General features: G+C 42.9%; 2 protein-coding genes across 3 annotated transcripts; one reads left to right on the forward strand and one right to left on the reverse strand.

Annotated features, from left to right (window-relative positions):
* Positions 1-1,546: 1,546 nt before the first annotated feature.
* On the reverse strand, positions 1,547-10,017 carry clcn6 (chloride channel 6). 2 transcript variants are annotated; one of them, XM_067239628.1, is made up of 23 exons: positions 9,943-10,017; positions 9,696-9,755; positions 9,493-9,558; positions 9,332-9,397; positions 9,163-9,229; positions 8,941-9,047; positions 8,708-8,834; positions 8,051-8,118; positions 7,799-7,857; positions 7,503-7,635; positions 7,238-7,351; positions 6,948-7,114; positions 6,598-6,727; positions 6,316-6,445; positions 6,003-6,156; positions 5,329-5,485; positions 5,080-5,207; positions 4,734-4,920; positions 4,279-4,439; positions 4,035-4,191; positions 3,811-3,918; positions 3,520-3,645; positions 1,547-3,192 (listed from the first exon to the last, which is right to left on the reverse strand). In XM_067239628.1, the coding sequence occupies exons 1-23, from the start codon at positions 10,015-10,017 to the stop codon at positions 3,112-3,114; spliced, it is 2,628 nt and encodes an 875-aa protein (XP_067095729.1). In that variant the 3' UTR covers positions 1,547-3,111. The 2 variants fall into 2 exon arrangements, with proteins under 2 accessions (XP_067095729.1, XP_067095730.1); XM_067239629.1 differs by having other exon boundaries at positions 1,548-3,192; positions 5,080-5,186.
* Positions 10,018-10,418: 401 nt separating this feature from the next.
* mthfr (methylenetetrahydrofolate reductase (NAD(P)H)) lies at positions 10,419-15,430 on the forward strand. Its single transcript, XM_067240794.1, has 12 exons — positions 10,419-10,518; positions 10,827-11,100; positions 11,257-11,495; positions 11,648-11,758; positions 12,014-12,207; positions 12,537-12,787; positions 12,959-13,093; positions 13,189-13,369; positions 13,488-13,670; positions 13,803-13,904; positions 14,012-14,131; positions 14,281-15,430. The coding sequence occupies exons 2-12, from the start codon at positions 10,853-10,855 to the stop codon at positions 14,503-14,505; spliced, it is 1,989 nt and encodes a 662-aa protein (XP_067096895.1). The 5' UTR covers positions 10,419-10,518; positions 10,827-10,852; the 3' UTR covers positions 14,506-15,430.
* The last annotated feature ends 103 nt before the right edge of the window (positions 15,431-15,533 follow it).

The raw sequence follows: 15,533 nt of genomic DNA on the forward strand, positions 1-15,533 counted from the left end.
AACAAGCTGGCTCAAGTGACTCATTTAGTTTTTTGAATATCTGTGTGAATGTCAGCATAGTACATTTGTATTAGCAGTCAGCATGAAGGCCTTGGCAGGGCTGGGACAATTCTATATTAATGCAGTGTTCCATTGGATCTTCCCGACCATACAGGAAGATCTCACCAAATGACTATGGCAGTGCAGAGGGTCCTTGTTACGATCTGCAACACCTCTTCGGGTTGTGTCTCAGTGAGCTAATAAACTACTAACACACTGTCACTTCATGAAGTCCTCAAATGATTCATATTGCCTATTAGGTAGATAGTGGCCTCCTCCCCTTTATGGAAGTTACTTCCGCTAACACATACACTATTCTGGTGAGCAAACCTTACTTTGTTAGATTGGATAAGGAAGACGGAAGTATCTATCTATTCTCACTTCTAGTATCACGTACCTTAAGCACAAGTGCTAGGTTTCATCTTCTAAATAACAAAGTAGAATGTGTATTTGTGATGTAGTTGATGGTTTGTGATAGCCACACAGCTACCAAATGGATGTATTAGTCAATTTGAGTTTGGAGATGGAATCATCTTCAGAGTTGAACAGAGCTGCAAAATAAGCCTGTCATTATGTATTCTTACAACGGATTAGAGAAGAGAAAAACAACATTTGTCAACGTATATAATAAAGTGTTCATCCCGTCTCAGCTGTATGTCTGACAGTTCCTCCAGTTGAGTAAAAAGCAACAAAGCAGAATTCACAGAATGATGCACCTAAACATAAAGCTCTTTTTAAAACGAGATAATCTGCTGGTGCAAGATCCAATTTTCTACAACCTAATCAAACCGTCAGATCCTTAAAAGCATTTCACCTCAACTGAGCCCTCCCCTTAAAACCAAAGCAACGATTGTCAAACTAATTTATTTTTCTCAATGCAGACAAGCAGTCATTTCTAAACAAATAAAAACCATCAACAAGGGTACTTAAATAGCCCCTCAACCTGAGAAAAAGGATGTGCTTGATTCACAACAAAGGAAAAGGATTACACTCAATATAATGTGTCTTGTGTACTGTAAATGTATTCTGACAGCTTGCATGAATGGGATGCCACTGTATTACATTAAGATGAAACACCGTCACACACTCGTGTCTAGTCAGGTTTCTCTTCATCAATTAAACTTCAGTTTGATGCGTCACTGGACCATCATCACCGATACGGACAACTAATGAGTGTTGCTGTAGCATATGGGAACTTGTCAGAGAAAATGCATGAGGTTATTTTATTTAATCTGTACAGGTGAATTGCACCAATACAGTCTAGAAAGGTGTCTAGAAATACAACTTAGTTGAACTGTTTAAATTCCCAGGTTTGTTGAGCGAGATTCTTATCAAATGCAGGTTTGGTAGAACAGTGGGAAAAACAAACATTTTCCACTAAAGATTAGCCTGATTAGTAAATTGACCTTTACCGGTGTGTGTTGTTTTCTGAGGGCCAGTGTAATGTGGAAAACTGGGACCTGGGCATCAGTGCAGCCAACCACAACCCCTCATGTACAACCTCTACTGAACAGTGTGAGCTAAAAACTCAGATTAGTGGATCTTTCATATGATTTACAAATCAAAATGGTGTTTATTGGAGAGAAATGTCAAGGCACACTACAGTGGAGTTTCTGTTTCTGATCTCTGGAGGGCCCGATGTATCTGCCATGAGCTTGTGTCCTATATTTGTCAAAGCTTAACAAATTCCTCAACAAGTACAAATGAATGCCTTAATATTCATAGCAGACATACTTAATATGTCACAAGGTTATATTGGCAAAACAGTCCCTCTGAATCTGACAACTGGCGTAGCGGTAGAACATTTATAATTTGTTCAAGTTTTCATATAATATCATCTGGTTCATGTTCCCTGTACAGATACACTGACATTTATAGAGTATTATAAAGTAACACGATATAAAAACATATCTTTAAACTAACACAACCACATGGCTAGTCTACAAATAATAGTTGGACAACATTAGTCCATGTTGTTTCACGCAATGTTATTACATGTCATTTGATCCATTGAGCAAATAATAAAAATACAATTTCATAAAAATAAATTCTTAAATAAAACACTGAGCAAAAGAATGACTCCAGAAATAAGGAATGCAAAATATATAAATATGTGCCATCACATTTTGTCATCATGACTCAAAGAAACGTTCAAACAAAGATTTCCAGGTTTAATCGGTTTGGTCCTAACTGCATCCCTTAGCAATAAATGACTCCTTAGTGCAAACCAAACGTAAATAGAAGAGTTAAAACTGGCTTGCAAGAACACCTTGTGTTATTGATGTACCAAAATATATCCATATTACGCCTAGAAATCTATCCAGTGACACCACAGCTAAGGTCAACTTCAATTAGTCTGGCTTCAGTCAACAGAATATCCAGGGAGATTTACAATTCAAACTGACATGCCCAAACCAAAATTTCAAGTAGAAGAATCTTGGTCAATTACAGCCCCCTTAAAGATTAATTCCTCACTACCACTGCCTGAATATCAGTGAAATATCCACCCTCTTAAGCTTTATGTAAGGTCCAGTGCAATAGTATGGTTTGTTAGTGTAATTCCTCAAATCTGTGTTGGTAAGAAATTGTTCTTACATTTTGATCCCTTGCTACCACTGAAAGTCTACTTTGATCATAGCCCTTCACAGGACACAAATAGCTTTAGTGCAAATTCATTCACATACACAGTAAATCCAAAATAAACTTGAAATGTACAGTCCAAAATGAAACGTGCTCCAGTCATGTGGAAGGTAAAACGTGGTTGGTAAAGCTAGTACACTGACTGTTCAACCATGATGGTAGTAAAGGTACAGAGGAGAGGATCAGGGGGAAGTCATCTTAGCAGAGAAAACATCATCACTTGATCTTCCATGTTTACACAACAGGAATGTGTCTGCCTGTCATAGGCAGATGGATGCAGGGCTGTTTAGTGAGTTTCTTAAAGAGTATGTGTGTGTATGCGTGTCACAAAACATATACAGACATAAGAAAGTTCCGGTCAGAGGTCCAGGTTCATGGAAACTTGTGCAGGACCGTGCTGTTTTAAAGCGTTTGGATTTTGCAATCAGAAGCTCAAATGGTGACGTAGTGCTGCCTGAGTTTGGCCAACAGGAACTCGTGGGTTAAATTGTGTCTGGTGATGATTCCCACAATCTGTAATGAAGGGCACATCATGCTCTCTTATACACAAAATTATTTGAAGCAGACCCCAATTCAATGAACATATGCCAGCAATTATCAGAGCAATCTCACTGCTTAGTGTATCTACACAAAGGCAAATTATAGTTTAGGCTTGAAATGAAGTGCACATTAGTGGAAATAATCTAGGCAAAGATGTAAATACTGTTTAGAAGCTAAGTCTGTTCCAGAGTAATGTGTTAATGTGCAACACTCTTAGTGTGGCTGTGAATATATGCATGTTGAGAATGTGTGATCGGCCCTGACTGGGCTGTTCGGGGCTGTTCAGACCGGCTCCCTTACCTCCCCCACAGCATTGACCACTGGCAGGTGTCGTAAGCCCATGGTCCTGAACAGGTTGAATACTTGGGACACATGCGTGTTTGGGGACACCGTATAGGGGCATGGGTTCATATAGGGTGTGACATCCTACATAGAAACACGAATATTCACACAAAGGCATCCAAATCACAGTATTAATTGGTCGAATTGATAGAGTGACACAACATTTACACATCCTCGATACACTCACCTATTGAGAATATAATCCGCTATTTAACAATAGAAAACATGCTGTAGATAACTGGGTCATACCACTATCATGCGGGGGTTGAGAAGGGCCAGGTCCAAGTCATGGATGTCAGGGAAGCGGGGGTAGTCCTCCGTCATCTCTGCGTAGGACAGTCTGGGCTGGGTGGCACTCTGGGGGTACAAACAGAAACAAGCGGAAGTTCACTCACAAAGAAACCGCAGTGAACCACAGGCAAAGTGATAAGCATCAAAAAGACACATGCACGCGCCATTACACACAAACTGACCGACTGGTTCTCAGCGTAGCAGACCCCTCGGATAAGCAGGTTGACCAGCTGGGAGCGCAGGATGAGCCCGTGGAAGGTGAGGGGGCGGAAGCGCTCCTCCATGGTCCAGTCCTCACTGGGGGACTGGTCTGGGTACAGGTTAGGGTACGGCACGTGTCTGGGAACACAGCAACACACTCTCACAAAACGCTCTTCAACATGTACATTCTCCAAAGGCATTTTCCCACAAAAGGTGCCTTGGTACCTCCTCTCCAGCATCTGCTGCAGCATGTCCTGGCCCTCCTCTGCCGGCTCCGCCACAGGAAGCTGCTCGTCACACACGTTCCTCAGCTCGCTGGACGGGTAAGACTTCATAGACTGGCACCGCCGTCTCTGCTCCCCGGCACGCGTCAGCACGCTCGCTTTCTGGATGTGTGTGTGTGTGTGTGTGAAATTTAGTATTTTACTGAAACACTTCAAAATCCATAAAAAGTACCAGGCATCCACAAAAATAACTTGACTGAGAGAAGGAAGTCTCCCAATTTTTCTCAGAAAAAGTATTTTAGCAATTGTCAAGTGAAATATACAGTATAAAGTGGTACAAATCCAATTAGATCCAACAGTAAAATTGGTAACAGTCCAGTCTAAATGGGCTTCCTACCTCCCCTGTATCTCAGCACAGAGCTCCACCTCCCCCTGGTGGTCGAAGCAGCTTCTTACCTTGAAGCGGATGTTGTTGCTGACCAGGATGTTGCCCTTCATGAACTCCCGCTCATTGTGGCGGTTCTCGGTTACCACGGGGAAGGCATGGTAGACGGTGGTGCGCAGGATGCTGACCAGAGACTGGATACGGGTATGGGGGTACACGTAGGTCAGGTTGGGCTCCATGATGTCACTGGCTGTCAGTCTGGATACAGCCAACAGGTGAGGAGAAATACAATGGTTACAACACTGGTAGACAGCTCTAAAATGCATTTTTTACCTGTTGTTAGGAAGAAATACTTCCGTTTGTGTGTTGTTCTCCATCCATGTCATTATCAGTGTGTAAGTATTCCTATTTTCTTACCTATCCATTTCCACCTCAGTCTCCCATTCCAGCAGTGGCACTCCTTTCAATAATATATGGATGTCATAAATGCCCTTGTTGAAGAAATCCCCTGTCCATTTGGCTACCTGGGAGGTTGCACATGCACACTTATTTAGCTGGGTCAGTGAGACTCTAGTCCCAGAAAATGTTTTCTAAGCCTCCATTTCCTCAAACAGTTGGATATGCGTATTGATGTTTGCAAATAAAAATAAATGATACACACAGTACCATTAGTGTTATCATGATGGGCAGCCCGTATGTGATTTCATTTGTCGATTCGATGAGAATGACTGTCAGGCTGATGGTCATGCGAACCACGCCCCCGAGGAAGGCGGCTGCTCCAATCAGAGCAAAGGTCCCAGAGTAGATGTGCATTCCCAGGTTTCTGTTGTGTGGAGACAGAAGACCCAAATGAGCCAATTAGAAAGAGTCCAATCATGAGGTTAAACACTGAGTATGATACATGATGTGATAAAGCACAGGTCGTATAAGGCAGAGCTATTTCCCTCATCGTGGGCCACCCATACGTCTCCAATATCAAATGGTGTTTTCTTTCAAAACATCAGTCTTCAGATAAAAATGGCAAAGAGTCATATAAATAACTAGAGTTAAGTACCAAGACAGACAGGCAACTTTCTCCCCCAGTTAGGGTGGCCCCAGAGGGGTGCATGCTAACAATCATTACTCTCAGATGAGAGGAACTCAAAGCCCGGACAAAGAGTGCTAAAACTGGGTCAAACAAAGAGAGAGAGATAGATCGAGATAGACACAGAGAGGGAGAAGGGGGGTAAGGGAAGGTCAGGCTTAAAACCATCTGGTCAGCAGATTCCTCCCTGAGGAAGTGGCAGAGTGTGTTCGTTTTACAAATTGCCTGGAGACAGAAATGGGATCCAAGCGCCTACATTTTCAGGAGGTTGGCCACCAGACGTCCAAAAGCAGCGCCACAGAGCAGTGAGGGCACGAAGAGGCCGCTGGGTACGGACACTCCATAGGTCCAACAGGCCAACAGGAAGTAGAGGAGGAAGAACACTGACAGTGTCACAGGGCTGAATGTTCCTAAAGACAAACAACAGGAAGTCCAATGCTGATGTGAAAGCAGCAGTGCTGATATATAGACCACCCCTTTAACCAAGAGTAGGCTACCTGTCAGTAATCAACTGATACACGCTGAAACAGGAGGGTTTATGGGTGTGTGTGTGTGTGTGTGTGTCTCACCGTCCTGGTGAAAGAGCTGGTGGATGGCCACTTCCTGGGGGTTGAAGAAGAGAGTAGCCATGTCGTTGTAGGTGTTATTAGGACAGAAGAACTGTCGGATTGTAGAGTTGATGTTTTCATACTGATCCACCTAAAAACACAGCAGCACTAAATGTGTCATCATTCAGTATTTACTTCATCAAGAAATGAACTGGACTGTATGAGACCAGTCCATGTCTTTAGACCAGACATTGTCTGTCAGAGGCAAGCTGACAGCTGTGGGGGTACCATGAACACACCTACCAGGGTTGTGGTGTTGTTGGTTGTGGGAATTGGAGTTGGAGTTGGCAAATCCCGACATTCACCCAACGTCATGGACACTGTAAATATCACCACCGTTGTCACCATGGTAACCAGCAGACTCTCCAAGACCCTGGAATAACAAAATTAGGATATCTGAAGAAAACTTAACCTAAAAAGTTCTGGCAATTAATTATATATTATTACTTACTTATGCTTATTTTAAAAAGAAGGGTTTCAATGGTGAAGTTTGCTTTACTCAATGAAGTTTTATATTTTTACTATTTGAAACAGTTTTAGACAGTTCCATCCCCTAACGTCAGAGGAGAGAGGGGGTTCTCCCCAGTAATCACCTGACAAACTTGGCCTTGGGGTGGACATGCTTCATGCGATACTTGGCCAGTCTCTTGTTAACACAGTTGAAGAGAGCTCCCAGCAGCCCACCTACAACTCCCATCAAGACAAAGAAGGCCAGGTCCACCACCGTCCACAGGTGGCAGCTTTTATCCCCCTCTAGACACTGGGAGAGACACACCAAGGTTCACACACCAACTTTCACCATTTCACAATGGTGAAATATGACATGAAGACACATATGGCGAAGCTGAAATGTACGTACTAGCAATAATGACTAAACCTATACCTTGAACTCTCCAAAATTGAGCAGACCAGGAAGTTGGAAGGAGCCCCACTTGTTGTAGTTGATTCCCGAGCGGAAGAAGTTAAGGGTGAATGTGGCTGACATGGAGCAGAAGAGCTTGGGAGGAGTGAGACAGAGAGGAAGACCTCAGGCATCAAACTGACCACTGTTCTGTGAACCAGGTATTACTGGACCACTTGTCAGTCCCTTCTCCCCTCAGTTTCAAGTTCATGCAATTCAACGTGGTCACATGTGCATATTGACCTACCACTTTCCAAGTGAGCGCCTGGTTCCAGAAGGAGGAGCCCTCCTCCAGACTGAAGAGAGTGCCCCCTATGGGCGCCCCAAACGCAGCAGCCACGCCTGCAGCCGCCCCCGCCGAGACAAAGTCCCTCTTGTCCCTGGGAACACATCAAGCAAATCACAACTTTGTTCATTCATCTTCGCAACACTGCTGTGAGCTTACTGGATATTTCCGAGCATGTGACCTGGTCAGGACAATCCTGTTAGAGGATACTTGATCTGTTTGTGTCTAGAAGGGTTGGTGTTACAGGATTGCTGTACCTGTCACTGCGGAAGTACGGGAAATCAAAGCGGATCTTCTTAAAAGTGATGCTCTGGAACTATAATAAGAAGGCAAGGTTAATAAAAGCAAACTAGTGATCACGGGCTTTTAATGTCTTAATAATCTAATCAAAGCTACCATTTGCTCTTAGTTAAAAGTGAGGAAAATTCCAAAGATAATACCCCATTTGAAATGAGCCTCGCAGATGTCAACGAGCATCTGACTACAATCTGGAATGAGTAGGTCTATACCTGGGGGAGGCCAGCTCCTACGATGGCTCCACTGTGGATCATTGGGCCCTCCTTCCCCACAAACAGACCTGGTGATTCAAAAACAGAGTCAGAGGATCACACCATTAAGGAACTATATATATCTGTGGTAGTAGAGATTTAACTTGTCTTGGCTCCTGTTGCACCAAGATCATCTTTAAGACGCTCCTTGGTTCTATATATATATGAGGCATCCAACTCAAGACCATAAGGAGACAGTCATTCATTTAACCACCAAGCACTAGGCTATTATGGACTAATGATTTCAGGCCTGTACTAATAAACATCTGTACTAAATTATTTAAGTAAGCATCTAAATTGTTTCGTAGTAATCAATGAGTATGAGTCATTCCAAGCTCAGGAAGTCAGATATGGTGCATCATGCTGGATCTATTTATCAAATAAGAGTCATTTACAGTAACAACAGATTAACCACGGGTGACATCCCTGTATCTGATGAAACACTCAGGCTTGAGTGAAACATGAATTTAATGCCTTTTTTTGTTCATATTCTTAAAATGTGTTCACTGTCCCACATAGAACTGGACTGCAGTAACAAGACAGCATGTTATAACAGGAAGATCATGAATAGGATGCAAGGACTAAACAGAAATGTTCTTGAATATGATGCAGCAGTACCTCCTGCTACGGTGAACAGCACCCCGAAGACCTTGCAGAGGAACGTTCGAAGTCTGACGATCCCTGGAATTTTGACTCCGTTCAGGTAGCTTTTGATCTCTGGGATACCTGACCCTGCAGCTACAGGCTACAGACCAGAAGGACATTCATATCAGCTCCACCAGATCAGCAGTGGCAAAAAAAACAATAAAAATTTTACAGGTTGTTCAGATATGGCAATATGGCAGGTTTACCTCAATGAGAACTAGCACACTGGCAATGAAGATGAAGGCCATGTTGAAAGCCAGGAGCTGGAGAAGTGACAGTGCGAGGCAGCCTTTCACGCTGCACTCTTCTACCGCTTCAGCACCAAAGTTAAGAATTTAGATTTCACGAAAACAAGAATTTTACATTTGAAACTTGAGTTGATGATTCAAATGGAAATGAAGATTCAAATGGAGATGAATCAAGGATACATTTTCCGACCAAGCTGAATTTGATCTGAGTGAAGAGTCGTACAAAAAAGTCCACAAGAAGGCCCACCTGGAAGATATTAAAATTATACATCGGCCTAGTATTTCATGCTAAAAGCCAAGGAATGAGAGTTGCCACAATATGTGGGTGGAATACAATAGTGGAACTTACCAGGCCTATGGATACGCCTATAGCAAACACCATTATCCATTTCACAGCTTCGTACTTTTTGGCTTTCTAAAATCAGACATTAGAAACAACTTAAGAGGCAAATGCAGGCAGGCATTCTGATTAAAAAACGAATAGATTTAGGTTTATATATTTAGACCAACCTTATTGTCCATACCCTCCAGGACCTCAACATAGGGCTCGTTAATGCATCTGTCATAATCCAAGCTCTGCCAAAATATGCCATAAAAAATCGAGCATTAGGATGTTATGTCATTCTGAACCTTTCATCAGGCAACCACTCGGAACTCAACACCACTCAGGCAGAGCACGCTCTTAATTAGATTTTTGCTTTGTTATTACTTACCTCATAATCTTTCCTTGGCAGAATTTCGTCCTCTTCATCTCTAGTTTCTCCAAGTATTGTCTAATGCAGGGGAAAATAAAGTTACACTTCCGAAGAGTGCCAAGGTTCTCTCTGCCCAGACACTACCCACAGATGCTGAGCCTGGAGCAAGCCAATCCCTAAACTAGGCATTGTTAAACTGTGGTTGTTGTATATCATAAGTATACTACCCGTGCAATTGTATAAATCAAGTGAACATTGTTCGTACCAGTTCCTCGGGTGTGCGGGTCTCTCCATCCCGGCAACAGCAGTGACAACAAAAACAGTTACCACAGCACGCCATCTTCGCTGCACTGTCTACTGACTCTTCTGCATCTACTTTCCGGCTTCATGTCATGTGATAGAAACGTGAGACGATGCTAAAATATCTAAACTGCGTAAAATATAAGCATTTAAGGTAACGTTCGCTGATTACATATGAGAATGTTGATATAGCCAGCGTGCTCTGTCTCGGTATCATCACCAATTTTAATAGGGTATCATGTTTACATATTTGCATTGCATTAACAATACATCTAAGCACATAGTCAAGCATTTACACGGAGTGTTAAGATTATATGCGTAAAGTGTACGCAATTACAGGACCCTCCAGGAAGGGAACCCCCCACAAACGTCGAGACGAGAATAAAAAAAATAAAAACACGAAAACTTATCAGCAAGCACATGTTTTCTTGGAAGATAAAGACTGGCTATACGTTTCTAACGTTAGTCGCTCAGAGTAAACGCGTTATTGCGGGGAGCAGGAGAAGACTACTTAGGAACAACCACAATTCTTGATTGAGAGGTGAGCTGATACATTTAGCTAGCAAATATACAGTCTGGCCACCCATTGTTATTTTCATTGGGACTTGCACGTTCTTTATAGTTAAATAATACTACGTTTGTTTTAAAACCTGCTGAACTGACGACAGAAGGGTTGTGCTGGTACTGATATTTTGGTATCAGCGTTTGGTGGAACGCCCATCAATTTTTGTGGTGCACAATGCAATTGTGTGCAACGAAGGTCAATAAGTGTTGAGCGGATATTTCCAGTGTATGTGTGACTGATTTAAGAGAGAAAGACAGCCTTGTAGCCTTTCTTTGTGACTTTAGATAATATATAGATACTTCCCGGGATCATGGTAAACGAAGTCCAGAGAGTTGACGGCGAGTGGCAATCATGCAAGAGCGACTCCAGCGGAGCGAGCAACAGCGGGGGAGACAGTTCAAAAGAGAGCTCTCGCAGCTCTACGCCCGTGTTGGACACCGACCGTACGGACAGGCTGCGGGACAAGATGCGTCGGCGGATTGAGTCAGGAGACAATTGGTTCTCGCTGGAGTTTTTCCCCCCTCGCACCGCGAGTGGAGCTGTCAATCTCATATCTAGGTTTGTAAATAAAGTCCTGCACAAATTCATTGCTCCATAATGTAAACAAATATTGATATCCTGACTGTAGGCAATTAACTAACTTCAAATGATATGTTTCTGAGAATTTCTAACAAAGGCATATCTGGATTGCGTGATGTCATCTCTTTCTCTCAGATTTGACCGAATGGGCTCTGGAGGGCCCCTCTTCATAGACGTCACCTGGCACCCAGCAGGAGACCCAGGGTCAGACAAAGAGACCTCCTCTATGATGATCGCTAGCACAGCGGTCAACTACTGTGGTCTGGAGAGCATCCTCCATCTGACCTGCTGCAATCAAACCAGAGAGGCCATAACTGGCTACCTTAGTAAAGCCAAGCGCCTTGGCTTGAAAAACATAATGGCTTTGAGAGGAGGTCAGTCTCTGTTCCCTTTGAAGATATTCTATTTGTTACCGAGCGGTTATATAGCGCTTATCAAGAAAACCCTAAAATCATCCATAAACATGAACTTAGAACCCACTTCTAACATCCTCAACGAGCAATCTTCTTTATTTTGTTTTTTCAAGACCCGGTTGGAGATGACTGGGAGGAGGAGGAAGGAGGATTTAACTATGCCACTGACCTTGTCAAACACATCCGCAGCGAGTTTGACGACTACTTTGACATCTGTGTTGCAGGTATGTTTTAAAAAAATATATATACTTAAGTTAATACGTAGATTCATTTATACTCCTAAACGAGACTGTGCTAAATCTTTTAGACACACCCTTTGTCATACTAACAAAAACTTTGACGTCACTATCAGATGGTTTTTCTTAACTAATATTCTCCATTTTGGGCTCGCTGACTGCTAAGGGATGTGTGATCTCAAAGCCTACCTTCTCATAGGTCCTGTTTGTTCTGAATATCCATCTTGTTTCATTTTTGCTCAGGCTACCCAACTGGTCACCCTGAAGCAGAGAGCTACACTGATGACCTGAGACATCTGAAGAAGAAGGTGGATGCTGGAGCAGACTTCATCATAACCCAGCTGTTCTTCAGGGCAGACACCTTCCTCAAGTTTGTCAGAGATTGCAGGGCCATTGGCATCACGTGTCCCATCCTACCTGGAATTTTCCCAATCCAGGTACATAGAAAACTGGTTTGTCAGGGTAGTTGCATGTAGATGATCAAAGGTTAATAATTAAGTCAGGTTGTACTTTAACGCCTTGCCTTTGTAGCACACACTTTAGTAATTTCCTAACTAGCATGGACATGAAATTGCCTTACACATTAGTCCCTCAAAGTGTAAATCAAGTATTCCTAGAAAACCTCTGAAATGTTATTACAAATAACATGCCAATAATCTTTCTGTCAATAAAGTTTATGGGCATTCAGCGCTGTACACACAATGATTAAACACTCACATGAGGTTTTATATTTGATTTGAGATCTATACAACCATTGTTCCTCCAGGGCTACCAGTCTCTGAAGCAGCTGGTGAAGCTGTCCAAGCTGGAGGTCCCAGAGGAGATCACACGGGTCATCGAGCCCATCAAGGACAATGACGCTGCCATCCGCAACTATGGCATAGAGCAGGCGGTGGGCATGTGCCGTGTACTGCTGAAGAGTGGAGAGGTGCCAGGCCTCCACTTCTACACCCTCAACCGAGAGGTGGCCACCATGGAGGTGCTTCGACAGTTGGGCATGTGGAACGAGGACCCCAGGTCTGTGCCCTGCTACAGCTTTTGTTGAAGGATGGGAACAGAAGGTTTTTTGGCAAGAGAGATACCTATGCTGATGACTGCTATATTTAGGATACCACTCATGATTAGATTAGGTAATGTTACATTTCCAAACAAATGTCTGATACTGACCTGAGAGTGTTTTATTTCTAGACGGCCCCTCCCCTGGGCAGTGAGTGCTCACCCCAAGCGCAAGGTGGAGGATGTCAGGCCAATCTTCTGGGCCTCCAGACCAAAGAGCTACATCTACAGAACCCAGGACTGGGATGACTTCCCAAACGGCAGATGGTAAAGCTACAATCAGCCATTCCAAGTCAACAAATGTGTTTTGACCTCACAAACTGTTTAGTAAATGTTACATTGTTTTTCTTTTGTTACTGAAGGGGTAATTCGTCCTCTCCAGCCTTTGGGGAGCTGAACGACTACTACCTGTTCTATCTAAAGAGTAAGTCCTCAAAGGATGCACTGCTACAGATGTGGGGCAAAGAGCTGACAAGCGAAGCCAGTGTTTATGAGGTCTTCACCAACTACATCATGGCCCAGCCCAACCAAAACGGACATAAGGTGACACACCTTCATCTCACATCTCAGGGCCACACATATGAAAGTCCCGTTTCATCGCTTACAAAGCCTATAAGCGTCTTCTCGCTAACTCAGTGGCTCATTCACTTGTGCTCTTTAGGTGATGTGTTTGCCGTGGAACGATGAACCTCTCGCCACAGAGACCAACCTGCTGAAGGATGAGCTGGAGAAGGTGAATCGGCGAGGGGTCCTAACTATCAACTCCCAACCCAATATCAATGGCAAGCCTTCTTCAGACCCCATTGTGGGCTGGGGACCCCCGGGAGGCTACGTCTTCCAGAAGGTTTGTCGTCAGACTTGAGAGATGCATTATTAATATGTTCTGTATGTGTGCAGAAGTTCATAGTTACAAAGATTTTTTTGGGATGGAAATGGTAGTTTTCACAACATGAATCATTGTTTGTTACTCCAACAGGCATATCTGGAATTTTTCACCTCGAGTGAGAACGTAACAGCCCTTCTCAAAGTATTAAAGAAATATGAGCCTCGTGTAAACTACCATATTGTCAATGTTCATGTAAGTTTTGTATATTGAGCTGGCACAAATGCACATTTATTAAACAATTGTATTACTGTTGTATTTGTTACACATTTTGAGTCATGGTACCTGTATTTCATATCCAGGGGAAGAACACAACAAATGCCCATGACATGCAGCCTAATGCTGTGACGTGGGCCATATTCCCAGGCAGGGAGATAGTGCAGCCTACTGTGGTGGATCCTGTCAGCTTCATGTACTGGAAGGTAAGGTGACATTTGGGAAAGTCCCATGTAAGGACTGCCTTTGGGATTTTTTCTTTCTTTCTGGTACTGATAAATATTACAGAAGGGCTATAAAGATAAACCTGTTGAAATCTCTGAAATCCCTCTCATGTTAAACATTTCTCCATCAGGACGAGGCCTTTGCCCTGTGGATCGAGCAGTGGGCCAAACTATATGAAGACGAGTCACCTTCTCGCATGATCATCAAATACATCCATGACAACTACTTCCTGGTCAACCTGGTTGACAATGACTTCCCATTGGAGAACTGCTTGTGGCAGGTCATCGACGACATGTTCGAGCTTCTCGACGCTCCTCCGGAACCTGTGGAAGTAAACTCTGCTGTTGATGTCTAACTCATTTTAAACACTTATGAACTGCGCTGCCTGGATAATGCATCAAAATAAGCACTACAGTGAAGGAAGGCTATCTGGATGATAAAAGAAAGATTTTGTATTTTTAAATATGTTTTTATTGTAGGTGTTGTAAAAGACTTAACTGTTTTTGAATCAAAGTTTAAATTGAGCAACACTGGAATGGAAGCATAGGGGTTACAAGAACCCGCACACCATATTGTGTCCTTGATTACCATTGTAATCTACCACAGAACATTGTTACAGTATCAACCTACTGCTGCTAATGAATGCTTTCACAAGAAGCCTTAAAAGTAACAAGCAATTAGCAGTGACCTCACTGCAAGTAGTCATTTCAGTTCTAGTTTTTATTTATTTACTCATTTTGGTGATGAAGTAAGAAAAGCCAATAAAACATATTTTTGCAATGTGAATATGTGTTTTCATCCACTTCCATAACTTGGCACTGTCCACCGGACTGTGGCACCCACTGGAAGTTTAGGGGAGCTTATGGTTGCATCAGACTACCTTACTGGCCACGTTGGACATTATTGTGAACCCGTTGACATACAGTATGGCCTGTGAAATGAGTTGGCTTTAGTCCAAGTACAACTCACCTCTGTCACTATGACCTCCTAATGCAGAGATAAGAAGGCTGCCTGATAGTGGGCAGTAGGTCACTAAAACTATCCACCAACAGGACTGTCCAAATATAAATGGGGTTAAAAAAAGAAATACAAACAACGTGGCTGCTCTTGAGCCAAAAGGCTGTTGCTAGGTTGTGTGTTATTCATTTCTTTCCGGAGGTTTCTAATCGGTGTTAAAGGTTAGAAGGCAGGAGGCAAGGTGAAACCTGAGACCAGCAGACACTCAGGCATCGTTACACAGTAGTAGATAGCCTGATAGCGGTGAACCATGTTTTGTAACAGTAAACTCAATATGCTTGTCTACAGTATGTCCACTGTAGGCTATTATCAAATACACATTAAAACAATAATAACTAAGACCATTTTATTTTACTTTTATTGAAA

The sequence above is a fragment of the Osmerus mordax genome, chromosome 7 (genome assembly GCF_038355195.1).
Source record: "Osmerus mordax isolate fOsmMor3 chromosome 7, fOsmMor3.pri, whole genome shotgun sequence".
NCBI lineage: Eukaryota > Metazoa > Chordata > Actinopteri > Osmeriformes > Osmeridae > Osmerus > Osmerus mordax.

What these genes read in the sequence shown, in the direction of transcription:
- clcn6 (XM_067239628.1), bottom strand. Translation starts at nt 10,017, where the DNA reads ATGGCGTGCTGTGGTAACTGTTTTTGTTGTCACTGCTGTTGCCGGGAT. An exon ending in TGCCAAGGAAAGATTATGAG is followed by an intron (nt 9,559 to 9,695) that starts GTAAGTAATAAC and finishes ATATTTTGGCAG; the next exon opens with AGCTTGGATTATGACAGATG. An exon ending in CCCAAGGCCAAGTTTGTCAG is followed by an intron (nt 6,728 to 6,947) that starts GTGATTACTGGG and finishes TTGTTATTCCAG; the next exon opens with GGTCTTGGAGAGTCTGCTGG.
- mthfr (XM_067240794.1), top strand. Translation starts at nt 10,853, where the DNA reads ATGGTAAACGAAGTCCAGAGAGTTGACGGCGAGTGGCAATCATGCAAG. An exon ending in ACCATATTGTCAATGTTCAT is followed by an intron (nt 13,905 to 14,011) that starts GTAAGTTTTGTA and finishes TTTCATATCCAG; the next exon opens with GGGAAGAACACAACAAATGC. An exon ending in TCAGCTTCATGTACTGGAAG is followed by an intron (nt 14,132 to 14,280) that starts GTAAGGTGACAT and finishes TTTCTCCATCAG; the next exon opens with GACGAGGCCTTTGCCCTGTG.